Source organism: Periplaneta americana, chromosome 6 (genome assembly GCF_040183065.1).
Source record: "Periplaneta americana isolate PAMFEO1 chromosome 6, P.americana_PAMFEO1_priV1, whole genome shotgun sequence".
Classification (NCBI taxonomy): domain Eukaryota; kingdom Metazoa; phylum Arthropoda; class Insecta; order Blattodea; family Blattidae; genus Periplaneta; species Periplaneta americana.
Genome location: NC_091122.1, coordinates 140,990,839 through 141,013,297, shown reverse-complemented (window position 1 = coordinate 141,013,297; position 22,459 = coordinate 140,990,839). Strand labels below are relative to the sequence as shown.

At 34.7% G+C, this 22,459-nt stretch overlaps 1 protein-coding gene and 1 long non-coding RNA gene across 3 annotated transcripts in view; one reads left to right on the top strand and one right to left on the bottom strand.

Annotated features, from left to right (window-relative positions):
• Dgkepsilon (diacylglycerol kinase epsilon) overlaps positions 1 to 22,459 on the top strand; it is a 44,438-nt gene that overhangs the window by 673 nt on the left and 21,306 nt on the right. Inside the window, exons 2-6 of one of the 2 annotated variants that reach the window (XM_069829124.1) lie at positions 3,108 to 3,338; positions 4,902 to 5,073; positions 8,680 to 8,810; positions 13,911 to 14,058; positions 15,735 to 15,952. In XM_069829124.1, coding sequence (XP_069685225.1) covers positions 3,156 to 3,338; positions 4,902 to 5,073; positions 8,680 to 8,810; positions 13,911 to 14,058; positions 15,735 to 15,952 — 852 coding nt within the window. In that variant the 5' untranslated portion in view covers positions 3,108 to 3,155. The remainder of the gene's footprint in view (positions 1 to 3,107; positions 3,339 to 4,901; positions 5,074 to 8,679; positions 8,811 to 13,910; positions 14,059 to 15,734; positions 15,953 to 22,459) is intronic. The other variant, XM_069829125.1, reaches the window with a different exon arrangement.
• Positions 18,487 to 19,186, bottom strand: LOC138701836 (uncharacterized). The gene is made up of 2 exons (XR_011332701.1): positions 19,110 to 19,186; positions 18,487 to 18,602 (listed from the first exon to the last, which is right to left on the bottom strand). It is a non-coding gene; the product is annotated as an uncharacterized lncRNA (long non-coding RNA).

The following is a 22,459-nucleotide window of genomic DNA, read 5'->3' as shown; positions in this document are numbered from 1 at the left end:
GCAAGAGGGCTAGAATTCTTGCCCTCTTGAATAAGACCCGACGTTTGACGTTTTAGTGCTTTGGTTTCGTTGTCACATGCACATTTTCGACATTTATACAAAAGTAAGTGCATATGATCAAAATTCAGAGAAATGATGTAGGTAATTTATTACGGAATCCGAAATGTATTTTGTGTTAAGAATACTGCGTAAATACTTGCATACACCACTTAAAATAACTTTAAAAAATCAAAAGCATACGTGTTTTTATTGCTGGTACAAGGGAAAATAAATAAATAGGTACTTAAAGAAATGTTGTTGTTGTTTCAATGCCTTGCATCTAGCAATGAAGCCATTAGCATTCGTGCTCTCCAGTACTTCTGGGCTACAGTGTCTTCTGCAGATAGTGCATTGCAGGTCTTCAAGTAACTCTCATTCATCTCCTCTTGAGTGTTGCACAGGGGACACAATGGTGAATTTAGAATTTGGAGTTGATGTGACTTGCCAAGCGCGCTTTCGGGCGCGCTTCCGAACAGGGGCAGTGGCATTTCCCCTAAGGTTAGAGCTCAGTTTAGGTGTGTGTGTATAAATAGAAAATTAGGGGCTAGAAAATATTGAAAATAGGGTGCATGTTTATATGACATTTTTTTCGATTAATACACACACACCTAAATTGAGCTCTAACCTTAGGGGAAATGCCGCTGCCCCTGTTCGGAAGTACGCCCGTTTTTTCATGTGGCCCTATAACCAAAAGTCGCAGGGAGTTAGATCGCGTGATTGCGCCAGCTATGCAATAGGCCTGTTGTATCCATTCCTTCTGGCTGGGAACTGTTCATCCAAATGAAGTCTCACAGCACTATCGTAATGTGCATGTGCTTCATCTTTAAGTAACCACATGTTAATTCATGTTGCCAGTGGTACAACATCCAATTGCTGGGTTATTTCAATCTACAGAAAGCGTAAATACACAGCACCTGTTAATCGTGAAGAAAGTTCACATGATCCCAGTAGGATATCCCCAATTACACCAATCCAGATATGGAGAACTGATGTTGCGAATGTATTTCCTCAATAGCATTTGGATTCTGGTATGCCCAGACATGTTGGTTGTGACAATTGAAGATACCATTTCTGGTGAAGGTTGCTTCATTCAGTACCAGTATTTTGCTTAAGAAATGTCGATCAGCTGCATTTTCATGAAGTAACCATTTGCAGAATATCGTCTGACATTCAAAATCAACCTCTCCTTGCAATTCTTGCACAGATTGTAGGTAGAGTAATGCTTCAGGTACAATTCTTTACACTGACTTCTGAGACATAGTGTGATGATGTGCAGCTAACCTCTGTGTACTTGTACCTGGTGAACGTTCTACGGAACACACAATATTTTTTTTTTTAGCAGGATTAGCAGAGCAGTCCTGCGACTTCACGGTCTACTGACAAAGCGACCGATTTCCCTAAGGCAATGTTTCACTGCTACAAATGTTTTTGGAATTGGGTGTCGTCGGGCAGGAAAACGTTCAGCGTAGTTGCGAGCAGCAGCACCGTAAATCAAGATCATATCGGTCATTTCACTGTTTGTGTATGGTTCCCCCATTCTATATTAGTGCCAACTGTTACGTTATGCAATTCAGTGAAGTAAAAATAACACTAATCTCAGTTGCAATACTCAACATCGTGAATCAACAAAACATCAGCATAACTACAAGAAATGGCCAACTATGAATACATCTTTTTTTAACTACAAAACAACACCAACTGTTAGTTCCGATTTTAGCCACGGGTAATTGATAGACTAGCTTTGAAATAACGCATGTTGCCATGTTTTGATAACAATGCAGTATCGGCTATATGTTTGTATGACAAAATATGTTTGTTTTGTTGTATAGAATACTATGCAGTACTTTATAATACATAATTATGACTCGCTCTGTATAGAATTATTATTTTCATTTCAACAGCATGTTACACTGTAAAGTTGTCTAGAACCTTTTCTTAAACAACATAGGCCTACAAGTAAAAAAGTTCTAGCTCATTTCGTCTGTTATTTTGGAACATATTTTTTAAATTAGTATTTAATGAAGCTGTATTAACTGCAAGGTTATCTAGCGTCAGTTCAATTAGTGAGCTGAGTCGTAGGATTTGCCATGGAACTAACTGACATTCGTCTTACAGTTGGGTAAAACTATGGGAAAAATCCGATTAGGATCCAATCGGGATTCTAGCATATGCCCAAACACACCCTCAGATCATGACTTCAACTCACTATTATCTGAGCTACAGCAGTGGCTATGATGTTTCAGTTAAGCCAGTAGGAGTTGTAGCAGTTCTAGAATAAGAACAACTTTTCCATCTCTGCTGTTTGACAAATTCTTGTGAACAAAATTGTGCTCTACTGCTCTCTGCCAATAGAAAAACAGTCACTTATCTCTGATTAACTGAAAGTTGTTTTGACTCTGTCTGAATAAGTACCGTATAAACATGTTAGTGATATACATATACTCTACAATAAATTTCCTCTTATGTAATAAAGAAAATTTTCCAACTAACTCAGCCATACATAGTATAAATACCCGCAGAAGGAATGATTTTCATACTCCATCATCAAATTTATCATGCTTTCAAAGGGGAGTACGTTACATGGCGATAAAATTGTTCAATAGTCTTCCTGAAGACATTAAGAATCATAGCCAAAACCCTGCATTATTTAAGACAAAACTAAAAAATTACTTAATATCTCACACTTTCTATTCTGTAGATGAATTCTTGACATTTCACAGTACTGTGTAAATATTATAATACTATTAAATGGTAAACATATTACATTGTATAAAATATTACTGTTATTAAGGTATTAATTCTGTACATATTTCATATTTGCATTTTATATGTATTGCATTTTATTGTTAAACGTAAGAATTGGACATGTTCTTTATTCTATGCTATAAAACAAATGTAAGAATATTATGGAACGAATAAATCTATCTATCTATACTTAAGCACTGAATGTATTAATATCAGTTTGAGAGGGAAGAACTCAAAATTTACTTCGTATATCATTGCTAACTAATCTTGACATGTTATAAATTTGTAAGGTAATGTTTTTCTATCTTTTTTTTTTTTTTCAGGGCCGTCAGGCCAGGCAGTATCAGTGTGTGTTTGTCTTTGGAAAGAAGATGTGGCCGTTACTTTTTTTGTGGAATACTGAATTGTTTAGTGTATTTCTTTCAACTTTGACAGCTATTCTGATTTTTGTTGTCACAATCAATATCATTAAGTACATGACTTCAGATTTGCACATACCAATCAGAGATACATCTAAACAACACAACTGGCGTCATGCAAAACTTTTGTCGAAGGTAATAAATTCATTCAATATCCTGTATCTGAAATATTGAAATTAAAATAATTACAATAGATGTTCCTTGGGAAATTTTTTCTCAGGGGCTTTTCTAGTTGATTTTTTAGGATTAAATATATTCGCAGATTAAATATAAAAAAAGGTGTTCACAGTTTTCTCAGTGTACTTTACTTATATAGGGCTTCCAATCTCGAATGCCTCACTCTTCTGGAAACTCTGTAGGAGGAAATGCGTGCACAATTGACATCACTCAGGTGATTGGACTAATGTACTTATTGCACAATTCTTGGTACTTGGATGATTGTATTATTGCAGTAGAGATAGACTTTAAAATGAGAAGTAGGCCTTTAGGATGAAACAGCGCTTATTCTCCTGTTATTAGTAAATAACTATTTTTGCTGAGTATAGATCGAATTAATAGTATAAATTTAAATTTATGAGAAAATTTCTGATGTAAACATCCCAAACAAATTAATTATAAAGAGATGACGTAAGTTAGGTGTTAGACAAGGAAACAAACAGGAGGAGAGAAGTTGGACGAAATTGGAACAGCATTAGAAAGAAGTCAAAGAAAATCTCTCAGTCATTCGTAATCGCCAAGAATCACTGTCGCAGTTCAGAACTGTGACGGCAAATTGCTGTCATACCACTCCTCTACGAAAATGGCTATTACACCATTTAATGGGGATGTGCAGTTCCTTCTGGAAAATGTGAAATTGGATGGGGATTCATTATACAACAGGATGATAATCCTAAACAAACACAAAAATTGTAATATGAATACTTGGGGGGGGGGGGATGTGGGGAGTTCATAAGTATGAAATTGCCACCACAGTTACCAGACTTAAATCTGATAGATTTGCAGTGGGAGTAGCTCAATTTTCGAGTGTGTAAAGTGTCCAATGTTAAAAGACAGACTATGCAACATACTAGAAGCAGGCTAGAGTGAAATACTACCAAATGTATTAAAGTAACTCATGCAGTGCATGCCGAGAGTAGTGAAAAAATGCGACAGGTAGGTTCTATGATGAAAAGCAAGTTTGATTCTTCATTGGGTTAATCATTAACATTTGTCACATGGGTGTATATATAGGACTGTTTAAAAAAAATCTGAAAACATAGTCGCAGTATTGATATGTAGAGTGTAATAGATTATTGATATTACTAAGGTAAAAACATTGCATTTTGCACTGTGAAAATTTGTGTTACAGCATGGCAATTTACATTTTATCTTTCACTGTCCTTTGAAAATCGAAAGAAACTTAACTTGCAGTTTCTTCCCTTATTATTGCTATTGTTTACTGAAGCATAATAACTTCCCTTTGTCACTCTCATTTCGAAAATACCGTAATACAGGTGCTAATTCAGCAATCTGAGAATTTAACATTGTTTACAGCATTACAGAAAAAAAACGAGAATGCTAATGTAACTTAGTGAATGCTGTATGCGAGCGCAGCTTTACCTGATACTAAATGAGCTTCCATAATGTACATACTAATACTGCTACTACTATTTCTGTTAGAGGTCATAAACATTGTAACAATATTTTTGTTTTGTGTAGCCTTGTTACTGCAGTGTTTGTGAGGCACTGATGGTTACGGGAGAAGGTGCCTACTGTGACTGTTGTGGTGTTTGTGCAGATAGAGGATGTATTAAAACTGCCGACAGAAAAATAAAATGCAAGGCTATCACTTCATGTGAGAAGGGTCCTGCAAGACATCATTGGGTTAAAGGTATTTACTTTTTGCTAACTGTATGTTAATCACCTTAGTAATTAAATGCTCTCTGTTTATATGGCACGTGGGAGATAATTCTAACAAAGCATGATAATACTCGTACAGTAACTTAGTTCATAATAAATATTTGAATTTAAAATTCTGTTTTTATCTTTGTTTACAGATATTGCGAATATAAAGATCTTTCCATTGGTGCATATCCTTGTCTTACTTTGTTATACGAAATAGAAAGAGAAAATATAGTGATGCTGCAAAGAGGTATCTTGATTTTCATGCGCATAAACATTTTCAGAGTTTGTAATATTGAAAATTGGTTTTTGGCATACAGCTTGTCTGTCCGTCCATCTGTTTGTGTATAGCAATATCTCCTAAACTACGTTGTTCGTATGAGTATTTGTAGGTCAGCTCCCCGAGAAATTATGTACTTGAATTATCGTAATTTTCACTAAGATATTGTCTTCATTTTTAGAAGTAATGCAAAATGATAATTTACTTGAAATTTATTCTAACAATTTTCTTGTTGAACTTTTCCTTTCATGAGATAATGTGACAATGAAATTGTATAATTTATATTCCTCAGAAGTGATTGTTTCAGGGAAATTAAAATATTACCTACAGAATTATGCTTACAATCTAAAATTGCTTCATAAAAAATAGAACATAGAGATATTTATTTCTTATTTCTATGTACAGAAGAAAGATAAAGAAATAACTTAAGCTCACAGCTCTTAATTTTGCTGGATCAAGAAGTGACTTCAACTCGCAGGTTTTAATTTTGCTGGATTAGGAAGTGACTTAAGCTCAGAGTTCTTAATTTTGCTGCATTGAATAGGCCTACATTATTTTTATGTTATCCACCGGTAGGCCTACTCATTACATGGAAAATAACATTTACTACTGTTATCCTATTGTTATTGGTGTATTGATATAACAGTTGTTCATGTATTCATAAACAGAGTCATTTGTGTAGTTACAATATTGGGATCGATGTTCTTCAGACGATGAGGTAATAGAGAGCTCCAAATACAGTTAGGACTTTGACTCAAGTTTGAATGAGATAGTGACGAATGTAAGCAGTTGATCTCCTATTCCTTGCAAGAAAACATTGAGATTTACAGACACCTATAAATTTTAGGAACTGAGTACTAGGAAATGAGTGGAATTGCTCTGTGCGTAATGACTATAAGTTAGCATAATCATTAACAGTATATATTCGGACAGTGATTGTGATGAGAGCTCAGTTATGTAACTTCATCAGAAGTATTTAAATAAGCGAGGTAACATTTTTTCTAATATTAATAGTATCTAAGAAGCACCCCATTACCCACATCATGATGGTGCAACATCACAGCAAGCAAGAGAGTTTTACATCATGGAATTTGCACGAAAACGGCTGTTGTAACAATACGGTGAAACGTTAGGATTCAATTTGGTAAGAATGCACCACATAGAAAATGCATTGTGCGCTGGATGAGGTAATTCGAAACTAGTGACTGTTTATGTCTTAGGAAATGTCCGGTTTGTCCACAGACTTCGGAAGATATACCATCCTTTTCGAATCAACTTGTATAATGAGAGTCCGTCAATCAGGTGCATCTGACAGTGTTTTGCTGTTGACAAAGTGCTGCACTGCTCGGTTATTGTTTTAGTAACACTTTACTGGTGTCCTTACTTTAGTTACTAATTAGAAATAACCAAATGGTACTCACTACATCGAACAGTCGAAGTGTTCATCTTCTGCTTTTAAACAGCGTCAATCCTGTTGGTAAGATTGTGGGAAACTTCGTGAAGTTCATTCCGTTGCATTGCTAAAATTGCTTAACGAATATTTTCCTTTAATTCCACCAAATTACGTGGATTGTTTGCATACACTTTTTGTTTAAGAGAAGTCCACAAAAAAAAAAGTCACAGGAATGTGCTAATTTTTCTGTCGAACATTTTGCGTTGTTTAGTCAACTGTCAGAAGACAGATTTGAACATCATAAGTGAAACCAATAAGGCATAACTCATGAGACAACTAAGGCAGGAAATAATAGGATAGGGTGGCCAGTTACTTGCTCCCTCCATTGCATACATCGCTGAATAGTACACTAATCGGACTTCAGATGTATACAAACAATAAATTGTTCTCTCTCTGACACATATGGTCAAGTGAGATAAACTGCCTGATGATAGATGTACATATCAGTCAGAACCTCAATCAGAGGTCACATTTTGCATAATGCACGAAATTTCCTCTTTTAGGATTGTATATTACACAATGAACCATGCACCACTCTCACAACCAAACTGCATATGAAATCTTGACTATGCCGTACACAAGTATGACCAGTTTCGGCTGATTCCAGTGAACCTAACCTTCAGATACCTGATATGTGTGTGCGTGAGGGCGTGCTATACATAAACATACCTTAGGTCATGTGATATACCAACTCAAAAAGTTTTTTGTTAGGTATTGAATAATTCCCCTCTCCCACTTGTCCGAGGTGACAAGACTAGCTTCATTTGGAAGTAATGTATTTCAAAATGTGATATAGGAGGACTACACCCATTTGCCCAGCCATACACAAGTGTTACATCAACTTCATACAGACTGGCAGTGTGGATATGAAGCATCATGCAGGATTGTTGTTGTTGTTGGTCAGATGTTCGAAGACAGATCTGAACCTCACAAGTGATACCAAGAAGGCACCATTTATGAAGCAACTAGGCCAGCATATAATGGGGTTGGGTGGCCAGTTTCTTTTCCCCTCCATTGCATACATTGCCGACTAACTACATATTACATTAGTCAGGCTTCAGATGCATACAAACAATCATGCAGGATGGCCTGGAATAAATGAGGATGTTACAGAACACAAATGGACATCTTTCCATCGTTCACCACAGAAATCTCTTGAGTAGGTCTCACAGGAACTGTAAATCCCTCATACCCTCATATGATGATACACAAGGTAGTCTAATAGACTCTTTATTTATTGTGAACAATGGAAACTCTCCTGTATGTCATCCTCACATATGCCAGGCCAGCCTACATGATGCATCACATCCACACTGGTAGTATGCATGAAGTCTTCCACTTCCTTATGACTGGCTGGGAGGATGATGTCCTCTTGTATTGCATTCTGAAGTGCCTTTGTACTGAGTGTCCAATCTGGTTCTAAACTATGCAACGGACTGCTTTTCCTGTACAGATGCTATTTTCAAATGTTGCTACTAATCAATTCCTACAAAACATTTTTCGAGTTCGAGTATTACATGAACCAGATTATGTTCCTATATGATAATTAAAAGCTCTGCTAATAAATTGTGAATTTGTAAACAACATTTATGTACATCATGTATTTGTCATAATCTTGCCAAATTCGAGTGTGTGTTTAAGTTTAATATATTTTCTCCTCATTAGTAAGTTAAGTAGAACATTCCATGCAATTAATGAGCAAGGTTTTCAATTTCTTGTTTGTGGTTTCATCCTTTAACAAACAAATGTTGGGTTAATTTATCCTAAGTCAGAAATATAATGTACACATATTGTTATTTGCTGAATTTGTAATGCACTGTGTTATTATTTCCTCATGGCTTAACTGCAGTGTATGTTATCAGGTAACCTCCCACTAGGTGCCTCTTGTTATGTGTGTGATGAGGACTGTGGCTCGGAATATGGATTAGTGGATTGGCAATGTTGCTGGTGTCAGAGAACTGTTCACTCTCGGTGCCGCATTCATATTGAAGAGGTATTGAGCTGTTAAATGTTTCTCTTTCTTCTAATTTTTTTGTTTAGAACTTTCTTTCTTCTAATTTTTTTGTTTAGAACTTTATATTTGTGTATATTATGTAGTTATGATTTGCAGTAATGATTATAAATGCGTAGTTCTTTTTCTTTGAGAATAAATGGGTAGTTCTTTTTCTTTGAGAATAAATGGGTAGTTCTTTCTTCATAATTGTTTCCGAATATGAACGAGACTTTTTCAATCCACTATTATTTTTTTGAAACATTAATTCATTCTGAATTATATACTGCACACTGCCATGACTTATTCCAATTTCTTTACAAATTTCGTCTACTGTTAACCACCAGTCACCTTCTATAAACTCTTAACCTACTTGAATGTTGTCTGGCACGATACTGGGCGAACACGTATGCTTCGTTTTACACGTCCTTATGTCCACCATCAATACCTTATACCAGGGATCCATAAGAAACACCTCGCTTGCGAGCTTCGATTCTTCCATGTGCTCTCTGACTGCAGTATATATTATGCTGTACAAATAGGAGTGACCGAAAGACAAGGGTTTACAAAATTAACATTATGAAGTCGAGATGCAGTAACTCTTTATACTTTTGTTTATACATTTTTAATAAATGCAACACAATTATTTAACAGCAGAAGATGTTATATATGTACGATTTTGAATAACCAACAAAATGTTCCTTGTACGTTATAATTCAGATTGAATAATTTAAAAATAACTGTGTTTGCGTATACAGCTTTCGAAACTGCTGGAGTATTACATCATTGTCGTCATAATAGAAATACCGTAAACTGAAGTGACTTCGACCCACCAAGGTGACTTCGACCCACCAAGGTGACTTCAACTCATTTATAAAAAAAGTGTATTTATATATCTTCCTATATTGTTTATGAATATATGAACTTGATTTTTGCCCTGCACTGTGAAGAAAACCTGCATATTTTATTGAATATGTTTATTATTTTCAAGTATTCACGTTAAAATCAAACAAAATCATTCTTATGTAAATTTCAGATTTCGAAATGCTGCTACAAACTTCATAATTTCGACTTCATAATGGTCATGCCTTAATACTACTTGCCATTTTATCGGTTAGCAGTACAGTCAGGATTAGTTTCCTTGTGCCTTCTACATGGTAGGAAAGATCACTTCTTTCCTGCTGTTGAAATACAGTAATGTCTGCAACTTTTTGTGACAACTGAAGTGACTGTCACTGTGTTTTCAGTCAACAGAAATAAGATTTCAATAATAAGTGCAATATATAAATGTATATAAAAGATGACAAGAAGAGAAATCTGAACACCAGTACAGTCCCAAACTCCACATGTCCATAGCATTTGAGAGAAGTCATATACAATTGACATTAATTCAGCATAAAACCTCAAAAGTGACTTTAGGAAAGCTGGTTTGGTTCCATTTAATAAACTGGAGTTGTTCTCCAATGTCCATTAGGAGCAACTCAGGTGAGTGTGATGGTAATGGCAAGCATTTCCGGATGGAAGCGGCCAAAGCCAAAAGACATCCTTTGGTATCCTGACGAAGATGAAATGGAGACTATTCGAGCTCCAACTCTTCTGACTATTGAAAGCTTGTATAGTGTTCCTGAGATTGCACAGTATTGAGTCAAGAAATGAAGTCCTTCAGTCCTTATACAGGCCTTTCATTTCAAAACTTCCCAGTCTAAATAACTAATTATTTAAATTGAATTGAATTTAAAGAAAAAAACACGTTAATTTAGATATTGCAGGGAAGGTCTGAAATTTTTTGAGTATAAGTATTTAAGTATAAAAATATAGGGGTGCCGATGGAAATTTCTAAGTGGGGGTGGCTGAAGGGGGGTGAAATTTGAAATGCAATTAAGCCTGATTTCAGACTTTCCCCTCAATATCTAAATTGACGTGTTTTTTTGTTTAAATTGAATTCAATTTAAATAATTATTTAAATAATTTAAATAAGTTTTGAAATGGAAGCCCTGTAGAATAGCAGTCATTACAGGGCTGTTTGTAATTAATGTTTTGAAAAAAAATTAATTGAAAGTTAGAAAACATTCCGTATTTTCACATCTCAGAATGATTAAAAGATATTAATATCCTACTAATTTGTTCTTTTATTGTGCTAATGTTTCATTACAAGTTGTATAATAGGTCAGAGTAACAACTACTTATGGATGACTTCGTTCCAGAGCTTGTTAGTATGATAGAAACCAATACAGATGTCAGTGAGACAAAGTGACCTCACTAGCTAAGGTGACTTTAAATCACAATATTTTATTTTTTTCATTAGTGTCGTAAGATTTAAATATAAATTTGAGTTAATGTGGTAAACAATGCTTACACCACTATTCATGAAAAAAATTAAAGCCTTAGCAAAACAATTTTTGCGGAAAATCCTTAGCTGAATTTGAAAACTGAGTTAAAGTCACGTCAGTTTACTGTACTCTTATGTGAAAATAAACCTTTTAAAATAAAGTTTTGCCAGAATTTTTTCTTAAGTTTCCGCTTCACACTACCCTTAATATGTCCCGAAAAATGTTATCTAAAGAAGCAAATCTAAGCATAGGGCGCTTATGATCGAATAGCTTGGCTCTTAATCTTGGCGTTGTTAATAAGTCCTTGATATTATTCGTTTCAGCAGTGCAGTATGTGAAAGATCAATTAATTTTACTTCATTGTTCTATATACACTTTTAACAATTATGTAATCACTATAACTTTATAACTTCTTTACTGTGTTAACATTAGGAAATTACCTGGCTGCCTAGTTTCGAAGTGATATTCTTCATTGTCCATAGCCTAGTGAAGGTCTCACACTATCTTCTGGTTTCCTCTTGTGGGGTGTGTTCATGATTGTGTCGACAAGGATGTGTTTTGAAATTGACTTGAGTGTTCAGGATGTGTTGGGAGTATGTTTTTGTATGTTTGTAAATTTCATATTGTTCTAGAGTGTCAAGTTTCTGGTTTTTTGGCTGGATGTGTAGTATTTTCATGTCAGTGTCTATGTTGCTGTAGTTGTGTTTGGAGTTTGTAATTTGTCCTGCATAGGTTGAGTTGTTGTGTGGTTTGGTTTTGACTGTGATATGTTCTTTGTAACGTATTTGAAATTATCTTCCAGTCTGTCCAATGTAGAAGTTGTTGCAACTGTTGCATGATAGTTTGTATACACCTGTTAAGTTGTATTTGTGTATCTTGTCTGTGTGTTAAGATGTTTTTGTAGTGTGTTCTATATGCAATGTTGTATTTTAGTTTCATGAAAGATCATGCAATCTTGTATGTGATCTTATTTTCATATGTTAGTCTGATGTATTTGTTTTGTGTTGCGTTTTCTTGTTTGCATCATAAAAACATCATAAGAAAGACTAAACGCACACAAAATTTATATCATTCTGTTATAACTACATTTCATCATCATCATCATCATCATCAGTAGACGTTTCCATTACATTTGCAGGACAAAAATTTACTGAGACATTCAACACACACTATATGTTGCTTCTTCAGTCTTCTTAGGATACAGCTGAGTCTTCAAAATGGCATATATTTCTGGTGGTAGAGCTAAGGTAATGACTGCTACTGTAATACTCCTTCTATTTTCTTTAGTATCTACTACTTTAAAATATAAATTCAAATATTCAGTATAATTTTTAAATGATTCTACTCCTTGATTGTAGATTGTAATGCTGACTGGCCAGCTTTACATGTCATTTTTATTTGTATTCACAAACTGTATACCATTTAACACAAATGTAGCCTAAGTTGATTAAAACAAAATTGAATTTTCACTTAATCCCATTATATCATTCACCAATATATTGTATTTTAAAAGAAACAATTCAATAGCATTCAAGATTCAGCCATATTTCTTTCAACAAACAAAACAAAAGAACAAGGGGGAAGAAAGACATTCTTTCAGCTTTCCCAATAACGGGACTGCCTCATTGGCCAAAGCATAACACACAGAGTGAAAACAAAAACAGGCCACAAAAGAGAAATGTGGGGAACGAACAAGAAAGGGAAATTAAGTACAGGAAGAATAAGAGCATACATATAACAGGCCTAAACATAATAAACGGATTAGATGTTCAAACAAAAGTTCTTCCTCTTTAGGAAACAAAGTACAGGTGGTATTTTAAAATGGCAAGTGATCCTCTGATAGTAGTAAGAGAAACATCACGAAGTCGTTGTTCAGCTGGAACTTCTTGCAGAAAGTGACAAAGAGGCGAGGTATTGTGCCCCTAACGCCAATCATTAGCCCAACTACTTCAATGGAGGTGAGGTGATATTTCTCCAAATAGAATGGAACTGTGGGCTCATAAATCCTGCATTTTTCTGCGTGGACTGTTGTTCCTGTGCCTTGAACCTGACTGTTGGGTCGATAATGTAGGCGGATGTAGAACCTGGTGGAATGGCAAGCATGTCAATTCGCCGACAGGATCCCTGTTGAGAGATGCCATGGACTTCTTCGTGTACAGTGAGACCTTTCTTCCTCAAGGCTCTGGCAATCATGGACCTGATTCTGTGATGTCTAGAGTTCTGCAGTGTCTCGCTGAAAGGACAGGCACCCAAAACGTGGCCAAGAGTTTCAATCTCACTGACACAACGACGACAATGGTTTCCGTCTTGGGACCTTCCTGGTATAGCACGCAGCGGACAAACATTAGCTGTCATTTTAAGAGCTAGTCTTCATTCACTGCTAGTGAGGCGATCAGGTTGTCGGAATTCATCTTCTTGCACACTAAAAGAAGCACGAGATCGTAATTATTTTGTCACATTAGTTTCATCCAGTAGAAATGAAGTTTTTCCATTCAAATTTTGTATTAGCGTGTAATTTAAAAATAGTACGAATATATTATTGAATGGGTACTTTAAAATAATTGTTAATTAAAAACAACGCTCACAATATACAAAATTAAATTAGGTTAATCACTGATTGGTTGCAATTATTTTATTAAGTAGTGAATTTGTTATCCTGTTTTCTACTTAAAGTATTGATTAATAATGTAAGGTTATTCTTTTGGGAGGGTGTGATTGTGGGCAACAATATTTACGACGTTTTCATCTGGCACATCGTTTCATTTCATTGAAGGTATGCGACTTTGGACCATATCGTAGCCATTTGATTCCACCTAGCTGTGTAGTGCTAACAAAGAAACGCAGCACTGTGCGTAGAAAACTTCAACTTCGTGCAGTTAAATCCCCTGGATGGAAAGACTGGACTCCACTTATTGTAATGGGTATGTTCTGTCAGTGACTTTTCATACTTTCCCATTAAAACAAACCTATTAACAGAGCTTTGCAATTATCTCTCACTAAATTCTTTAAGAGGAGGGTACGATGAAATATGTAAATTCTGAACTAATAATGTTGAAAGCCTTGGTTTCGTGTACACTTATTACTCACATGTGTTGTAATAAGCTGTATTAATTTCAGACTGATATCTCTTCAGGTTTTCCCCTAATAACATTTTAAGTATCCATTTTTTTTTTTTATTCGTGTTCAAAATGTATTAAGCAGGGTTAAAATTTAACATTAAAATAGCAAGTTATGTGGCACACACATTAGATAAGTTCCACAAAAAAAATCAGCTTTCTAGCTTCATTTTTGTGGGATACATTTTCTACATGATAAAGAATAAGAAAAATGAAAAGTCGAGAAACTGGTGGTTAATTTTTACTTACAGTTTTACTGGAAACAGGAATCCTGATCACTTCTGAAATATTAGAAATGGCCAGCCTTGTATGTTTCCCTTTGCCTTGTAGCCTCTTCTAATCTCAACCTAGCAAGTTTCACAGCACAATGGACCCTCTGGAGTGTCGTTTAATGCTTTTTCTTCACAGTCAAGGAACGCCAGTTTGCCAGTTTGATGCTTTTAGCATCAGTTGGCACACCAGCATCAGAATGTGTATCTGATAGAGTTTTTGTGGTCCCCATATTGTATTCAAAAACTGCCTGTGCTACAGCCACTTCTACTTATTGCGTCGACCCGAAACTTTCCTTCAGGCATTTCTTCCATATCTGGGAATGGAGACTCATTTGCATTCTTTGTTCTTCCTTTTAGACACCTCTCCAGAAGACTATCAAAAGCAAGCCTCTGATATATAGGCATGATTTTAACTAGATGGCTTTCTGTTAAAGGTGTCCCAATCATTTCCTTATGGGGACATGGCTGCTTATCTTCTGCTATGGCTCTCTGATAGAAGCACTAGGATGTGGAACCAGGAGGACATTTACTGTTTTGAGGCTTCTCATCAGTTGAAATGTTGTGCGAAAGAGTTGAAAATATTGCTTTCTTCATTGCAGAAAGATCTCCCTTGTTTTCCAGGATAGCCTTCTGGTAGTATCGAGTTAGTTTGGCGATAGTGTCCTGTTTCACTCTACCATGCCTTTTACCACCTAACGTCAGCGCTCGAGACTTCCAGTCTGTTGTGTTTTCTAGTAGTAATTTCAGCATAACATGTCTGGCTCAGCCAGACCAGGAATTGAAAATTGTAATAAAATTCCTTCATCTAAAAAGTAAAGGAAACCTAATAATAAGTAAGAGAGCGTGTAGTGCAGCAATTTAAAGGGCAAGCTGAATGCAGCACTTTAAAAATTGGCTACGAAAACAGACCTTAGAGGGTTATATGGACCTGAAAATTCGTGGAGTGATAAACCAAGCCTTGCACATTATTATAAAGCAAAAATGTAAAAGTGTATATTTTGATCAAAATAACATTTTTTCACCTTACCCTTCTCGTAAATGGACAAGCTATGAAAATGCGTAATGTTACCAGTTATAAAAAGCTAAATTCATTATTATTATTATTATTATTATTATTATTATTATTATTATTATTATTACTATTATTAATATTATTGTATTCACTTTTTCGTTAAATTGTTAAATAATAATCATTTTTATACATTATAGCAAACCGTAAATCAGGTAATAATGATGGAGCTATAATTCTGTCACTATTTCGGCGCCTCTTGAACCCTGCACAAGTAGTGGATTTGGCTGAACACCCACCTGAGACTGCACTAGAGTGGTGCTGTCTTCTGGGAGAAGTTCGCGCAACTGTCCTGGTAGCAGGAGGAGATGGAACTATTGGCTGGGTTTTAAATGCAGTTGACAAGCTACAGTTAAAGGTAACAGTGAGAAAGTATATTCTTTGGAGCATATTTGCTTTTAATTTTGTCTTTAAAGTGATTGTAACAATCAGAATTAGGCTTTTGGTTGTTCCACCGCATCCTGGAACTTGACATCTGGTATTATCTGTCTGCCCTGATGATGGAACCTGTATGTAATTTCGAAACATTGAAAATGTCAAGTTGGAGGGCATGATGGAATACCCAAAAGCTAAATCTGATTACAGTCACCGCAAAAGCTTAAAAACTCGTATGATTATAACAACTTAATTGGAAATGAATGAAAATTCTTTATGGGTCATTCCATGGTAACTCACATTACAGATTGACGTAGAACTTATATTATAATGAGAAAGAAAATACATACATTTATTGCAAATCGAATTTTCTCTCTGTCAGTCACATTTGCCTTTAGCACTGATTATATGTAGCAATAAAGAAAATTATATTACTGAAAAGTAGTGCATAAACAAAAAATAACTTTCCGGTAACTCACATTACATTTTGGAGACATAACCTTTACATCATCTTGAATACAACTGAAGTTCTGTTGTATTAATTGTAAATCTCCAATGTTCTACTTACTCATGGAGAGCTGACATTTCAAATTAACAAATTCATTAATTAAAATCATTGTTTCACATTAAACAGTTATTCCAAAAAATAAAATTCAGGTAACTCACATTACCTCTCTGGTAACTCACATTACATACTAAAAAATTAAGTTTTATAATGTCAATTCTTAGTGAAATATTTTCAACATTTTAAATATATTTTACACTAAATAGTTAAGTCTAACTTAGGACAATATTTAACTATGAATATCTCATCTAATATATCAGCTACTGACAATAAAGAAAAACAAAAATTTTCTAATTTTTCATACATACAACTTGTATTATGTTCTGTCTCTATCTTGATTCAGCTGTTGTGCTGTAGCCTACTGTTTTACCATCACAAACTTTTAAACAGTGCACTTTAGCAATGCCTTGAAATGATTTAGCATTCTTTAAAATAAATGAATAATTAACCTTCTGTTACTCTGAAGCAGTTCGTCTTCTGTCACCAAAATTCCTCTGACTTGAGATGTGCTTTCCATTGCGTTCACAAAGTCATTGGCCCAGTTAATAATACATTTTCTCTTTAGAACATTTAACCAAACCTGACGCTTCACAGAACCGCCAATGCCATCAACAGGACCTTTTCCGTGTGAGGTTGCAAAATAGTTCCACATTATCTTCCTTTCATGTTTCCTTTCCAAAACTTGTAAAGCCATTGCAATATACTTATTTTTAAACTGAGAGCTTGGACCATCAGACCAGATTTGGATTATTTTAGAAGAAGATGGAAGTTCTTCAAGAAGTCTGTCAATATATGCTAGTACTGTATCTTTTGAATGGTTGCGATTATCTGACACAAGGACATAAGGATGCAAAATTCCAGAATGCCACAAAGCTGCAGTGAAGAGGCTTATTTGGTTTTGTTGCCAGTGAGCACTCTGGATTTCATCCTGCGAAATACAGGTATAATTTTCAGAGAAATCAACATGAAGTAGTGATATATCATAATTTGATTCCACTTCCAGTCTTTGTTGTTGATATGTCCCGGACTGTTCTCTTTTTATGTGACAGTGTTGCAGGAATTGGGGTCCAATAGCAACTAAATAATCTATCAAATCTTGTAAGGTTCCTCCTTCTTCAACCTTCAATAATCTTCCTTCACACTCTTTCCACACAAACCACTTAACATCAGTTTCACCAATAGAATCTGAACATGTTTCACTGATTTTTGTGGCCATTAATTCCTGGGAAGAGGGACAGTTACCATTCCAGCATTCTTGTTTTGGATTTTCACAAACAAAACTTTCTGGTAAATTCTTATTATATTCAGGAAAATGTGGTACAATCTTATGAAGTACACTAATTGCATTGATGAAATTTTCATGATATTTGCACAAGCAAACATTATGAGGGAGTTTATTACTCAGGAGCACATGCTTCGGTCGTAATTCAGCAAATTTACTTTTTCCAATTATCTTTCCATTTTCAGTGGAGAAAATTTCATGTGCCACTTTTATTGAAAACATTAAATGCCTAATCTGCATTTTATTTTTCCCAAAAGATTCCCTCACAGTTATCACATCTTTCCTCCCAGGAGCTTGGCGGCTAATGTCATCCCTTAGATAAAATTCTGTAACAGCTTTTACTGTTTCAGGAGTAAGACTTGTTGACTTCCTTGAATTCTTTGATTGTGGCAGTGGTTCAATATAAGTTTCATATAGGTTCTTTATGACTGCAGATTTTTTCCTTGGTGAATTGGAAAGGACACGTTTTACACGAGCTGTAGCTTTTCCTAGCGTTCTTTTGTTTTTGTATGGAGGTGAATTAACAGATGGTCCTGGAAGAGGTATTCTTGGTACTAGACTCCTTATGTCTTTTATGTTTTGCAACTCTTTCTCTATTCAACCGTTTTCTTTCTTCAGTAAGTTTCTTTTGTTTTACTTTACTCAACTTTTGTTCTTGTTTTTTCTTCATTTCTCTGCATTTCCTAACTGTCTCTCTGTGCTTTTCCTTATATTCATATTTTCCCTCGTCTATTAATTTCTGTCTTCTCCTTCTCATCTTTTCAGCTGCACTTAATGGCATTTTATCTGAAAAATTAAAGTGTACATGTAACAATATAATTAATATCAAATTCAGTTTGATATAACACAGAAAATAACATACATGCTCATTATAGCTTTTCATGCCTAGTATAACATGTTACTATATTTAAATCGTGTAAATAAAATACATTTTACTTTTTTATGGAATTTCTCTTAAATTGGTAACTCACATTACAAAGGAAATCATCTCTGCTACGAGCACAAATTACAATTTAGAACAGAAACACGTATGTGGATATAGTGGTCTTAGTCTCAATAAAGAAACAAATAATTATCACTTTTCTGACATCGTTGCATACAACGTAAATAAAATGAAAATCTGTTCGGTAACTCACATTACATCATTTTGCTGAGGTTAAGAAATGCCCTATTACATATCTTATAAACACGATATTTCTTAAACAGGCTCTAGTATATTCAAGAATAAGTTATATTCAACAAACCAGTCCACAAAGTTAAACATATTATAAACATTTATCACGATATACTTACTTTAAAGTGACTGAAGTTTGAGCGCATAAACATTCCTCGAAACAGGACAACAAAAGAATAAGTGCTGTAAACAAAAGACTGACAGGAAGGAAATGAACAGTGTAGCCAACATAACTTCAATCGTTATACTACATGATAATGAAAACAAAAATTTCTATAGATACACTTCAGTTTCAGATGGACATGTCTCCGTTTTCATGGAATGTGCATTATGTGTATAATTATATAAATTGTTATTAATTCAACAGCTATCATTTTTGGCTGTGAATACCCACTAATGAATATTGCCATGCAGTAGGCCTATTGACACGAGTATTGAAAGAAGCCAGCAGTGTTATATTTTTGAGAAGTGAATAATAAAACACTTCAAAGTTAAATAGCATAATTGAATATAATTATGTAATATGATGGATCATATTTAATTATATACAGGGTGAACCGTAAGTAATATAATTAATTCTGGTGGGTGATTTCTTGAATAAAGAGCAACAAAAAAATCAAATATTTTGTTATATTTTGAATAGTTTCTTCTCAGCCAGTGACCCAACCAATTCCCTTTCCTCTTCCTGATCAGTTTCAGCATCATTCTTTCTTCACCCGCTCTTTCCAGTACAGCATTTCACATTATAAAATAGTAATTTGTATAACTAGTGTGTAATCTTGGTTATGGCATGAGTGAATGTTTAATGCTCACATGCTAATTTTCACAAGTGTTTATAATGAAGATTATATACGTGTTATATACAACATTTTATGCTATTCTAGCATTAAAATATGTAAAAAAAACTATTATAAATTTACAAAATGTAATGTTATGACATGGTAGATATGAGTACTGGATATGACGTAATATATTGCATGGTTGCTAAGTAACCGTTTCTAAGACAATATTATTGTGTTGTTGTTTCGAAGCTTTTTCTTACAGGTATGTTGTATAAAATTGTGTTGTGAAAGTGGTGATGACATCATGGAATACTAGTTGCTAGGTAACTTTTTCTGGCACCAGTGCCAGAATTAGGCCAATTGTGCACGATTTATAGCGTCATAACAAACGTGTTTTATTGCTAGGACTGCATAAACAAAATTTTAAAACTGTAAAGGAAAAAATAAAAATCTAATGTGCTTATTTTACGTTGAAGTAATGAACAAAATTAAAGTGGTAATATTATGAAACAAGTTTATAATGTTATAGTGTATTACATGAGTAAATATTATGAAATGAACGTAGTGAGTTTCATACCTTTTACGAATTTAATAATTGTATAACATTATAAATGAGTTTCGTACACTATTTTTTTTTGTATGACAGCACTGTAAAACAATTTTTATAAAGAAATAACATCAGATTTCTACAATGGGTAGTTTGATATCATGGTCTATGAAGAAAGAGATTGCAATGACAACAATGATATATTAAATATTATAATATTGGCAAATCATTTCATCGTGTTAACTCTAAGATACAAGTTATGCCTTTTTAATAGAAGTCATGAAGTTTTAGATGGCATGGTAATATTTTCATAGCACTAGTATGGGCCACCAACGTAGCTCTGTCGGGTAAGATGCTTGCCTGCCGATCTGGAGTTGTGTTTGGGTGCGGGTTCGATTCCTGCTTGGACTGACTACCTGGTTGGGTTTTTTCCGAGGTTTTCCCCAACCGTAAGGCAAATGTCAGGTAATCTATGGCGAATCCTCGGCCTCATCTCTCAAATACCATCTCGCTATCACCAATCCCATCAACGCTAAATAACCTCATAGTTGATACAGCGTCGTTAAATAACCAAGTAAAAAAAAAAAGCACTAGTACGATAATGTGACATATTATGCACAATTTTCGCTAAAGATAAAGACTGTTTGTAATGCTGACAAAATATTATTTTTAAACTCTTCGATTTAATTTTAATTAAATATTTGGTGAACACAGCCAATAAGAATAATTTATTTTACATTATACAAAATAATGATTTTAAAAATCTCCATTCGTCGCACTATGAGCATTTCCTTCACCCAATTAGAAATAGTTACTTCCCACTTCAATTTTTGAAGTTGTAATCATACGAGAAATCAAATTTTCCGAGCCATGTTTAAAAGCAATTGTGTTACGTTTACATTTCTCGTTGCCTCACCCATTCCTTGCATATGCAAGCTGCATCTCTCCAGCATCTCAGAACATTGTTACAGTGCATCAGGTTTTAAAATTCTTTTGCAGAAAGAGAACCTACATTTGTTTGGATCAAATTTATGCACATTTAAAGGACAAAACTAAAATTCTTTCAGTCATTTATTATCATAATGCATTGCTCTCTTAAATTGACTGAGCATATTGGGAATTAATTCAATAGTTTTCTCAAAATACGCTATGAAATGTTTCATATAAAATCATTTTTTTCTCGAAAAGGAAGCACAAACGAGCAAAATTGTATTAAAACTTTTTTGTTTTAAATATCTCAAAGAATAACTCTTTGAAATCAATGACAGTACTTATGGTTCACCCTGTATACAGAGTGTAAAAAATATATGTTGCAAGACTCGGTGGTAGGTAGATGTGTACTGTGTGATCATATTTTGTTAATAAACCCTTGTCCAGAAATGCTTTGTTTATGTGTTAGCATCTCTGAAATGTGGAGGAGGACGTAGGCAGTATGGGTCACAAAAGCTAGGAAAGAAGTAAAAAAGACAATTGAAATTGCACCCATGTCCAGAAACTCTTTGTTTACCTAGTATTTCTGCGACAAATCTTACCCGAGTTGCTGGAAGAGTTGCTTTGGAAATCCATCGTGTAATGTGGTTCCAGCATGATGGTGCACGAGCACACTTCGATCATGAGGTACGTGGCACCTTTGGCATCAGATGGATTGGACGTGGAGGCCCAATAGCCTGGCCCCCTTACTCACCTGACCTGATACCATTGGATTTCTTTTTCTTTAGGTACTGTACATGAAAATCCTGGTGTATGAGACTCCCGTGAAGACACAACAAGATCTTGTGGCACGAATTCAAGTTGCAGCTGGGGTCATCCAAGATATGCCAGAAATCTTTCCAAGAGTTCGACATGACATAACCAGGCAATGCACAAAATGTATCGAAGTTGGTGGCAGCCATTTGGAGCACCTTCTGTAGTTGATTAAAATGATGTTTACTTACAGTATTTCAATTGTCTTTTTTTACTTCTTTCCTAGCTTTTGTGATCCGTACTGTGTACATTCTCCACATTTCAGAGATGCTAGCATGTAAATAAAGCATGTAAACATAGGTTTATTAACAAAATATGATCACATGGTAGCCATCTACATATCACTGAGCCTTGTAACATATATTTTTTTACACCCTACATGTTGTAAGAGGTAATG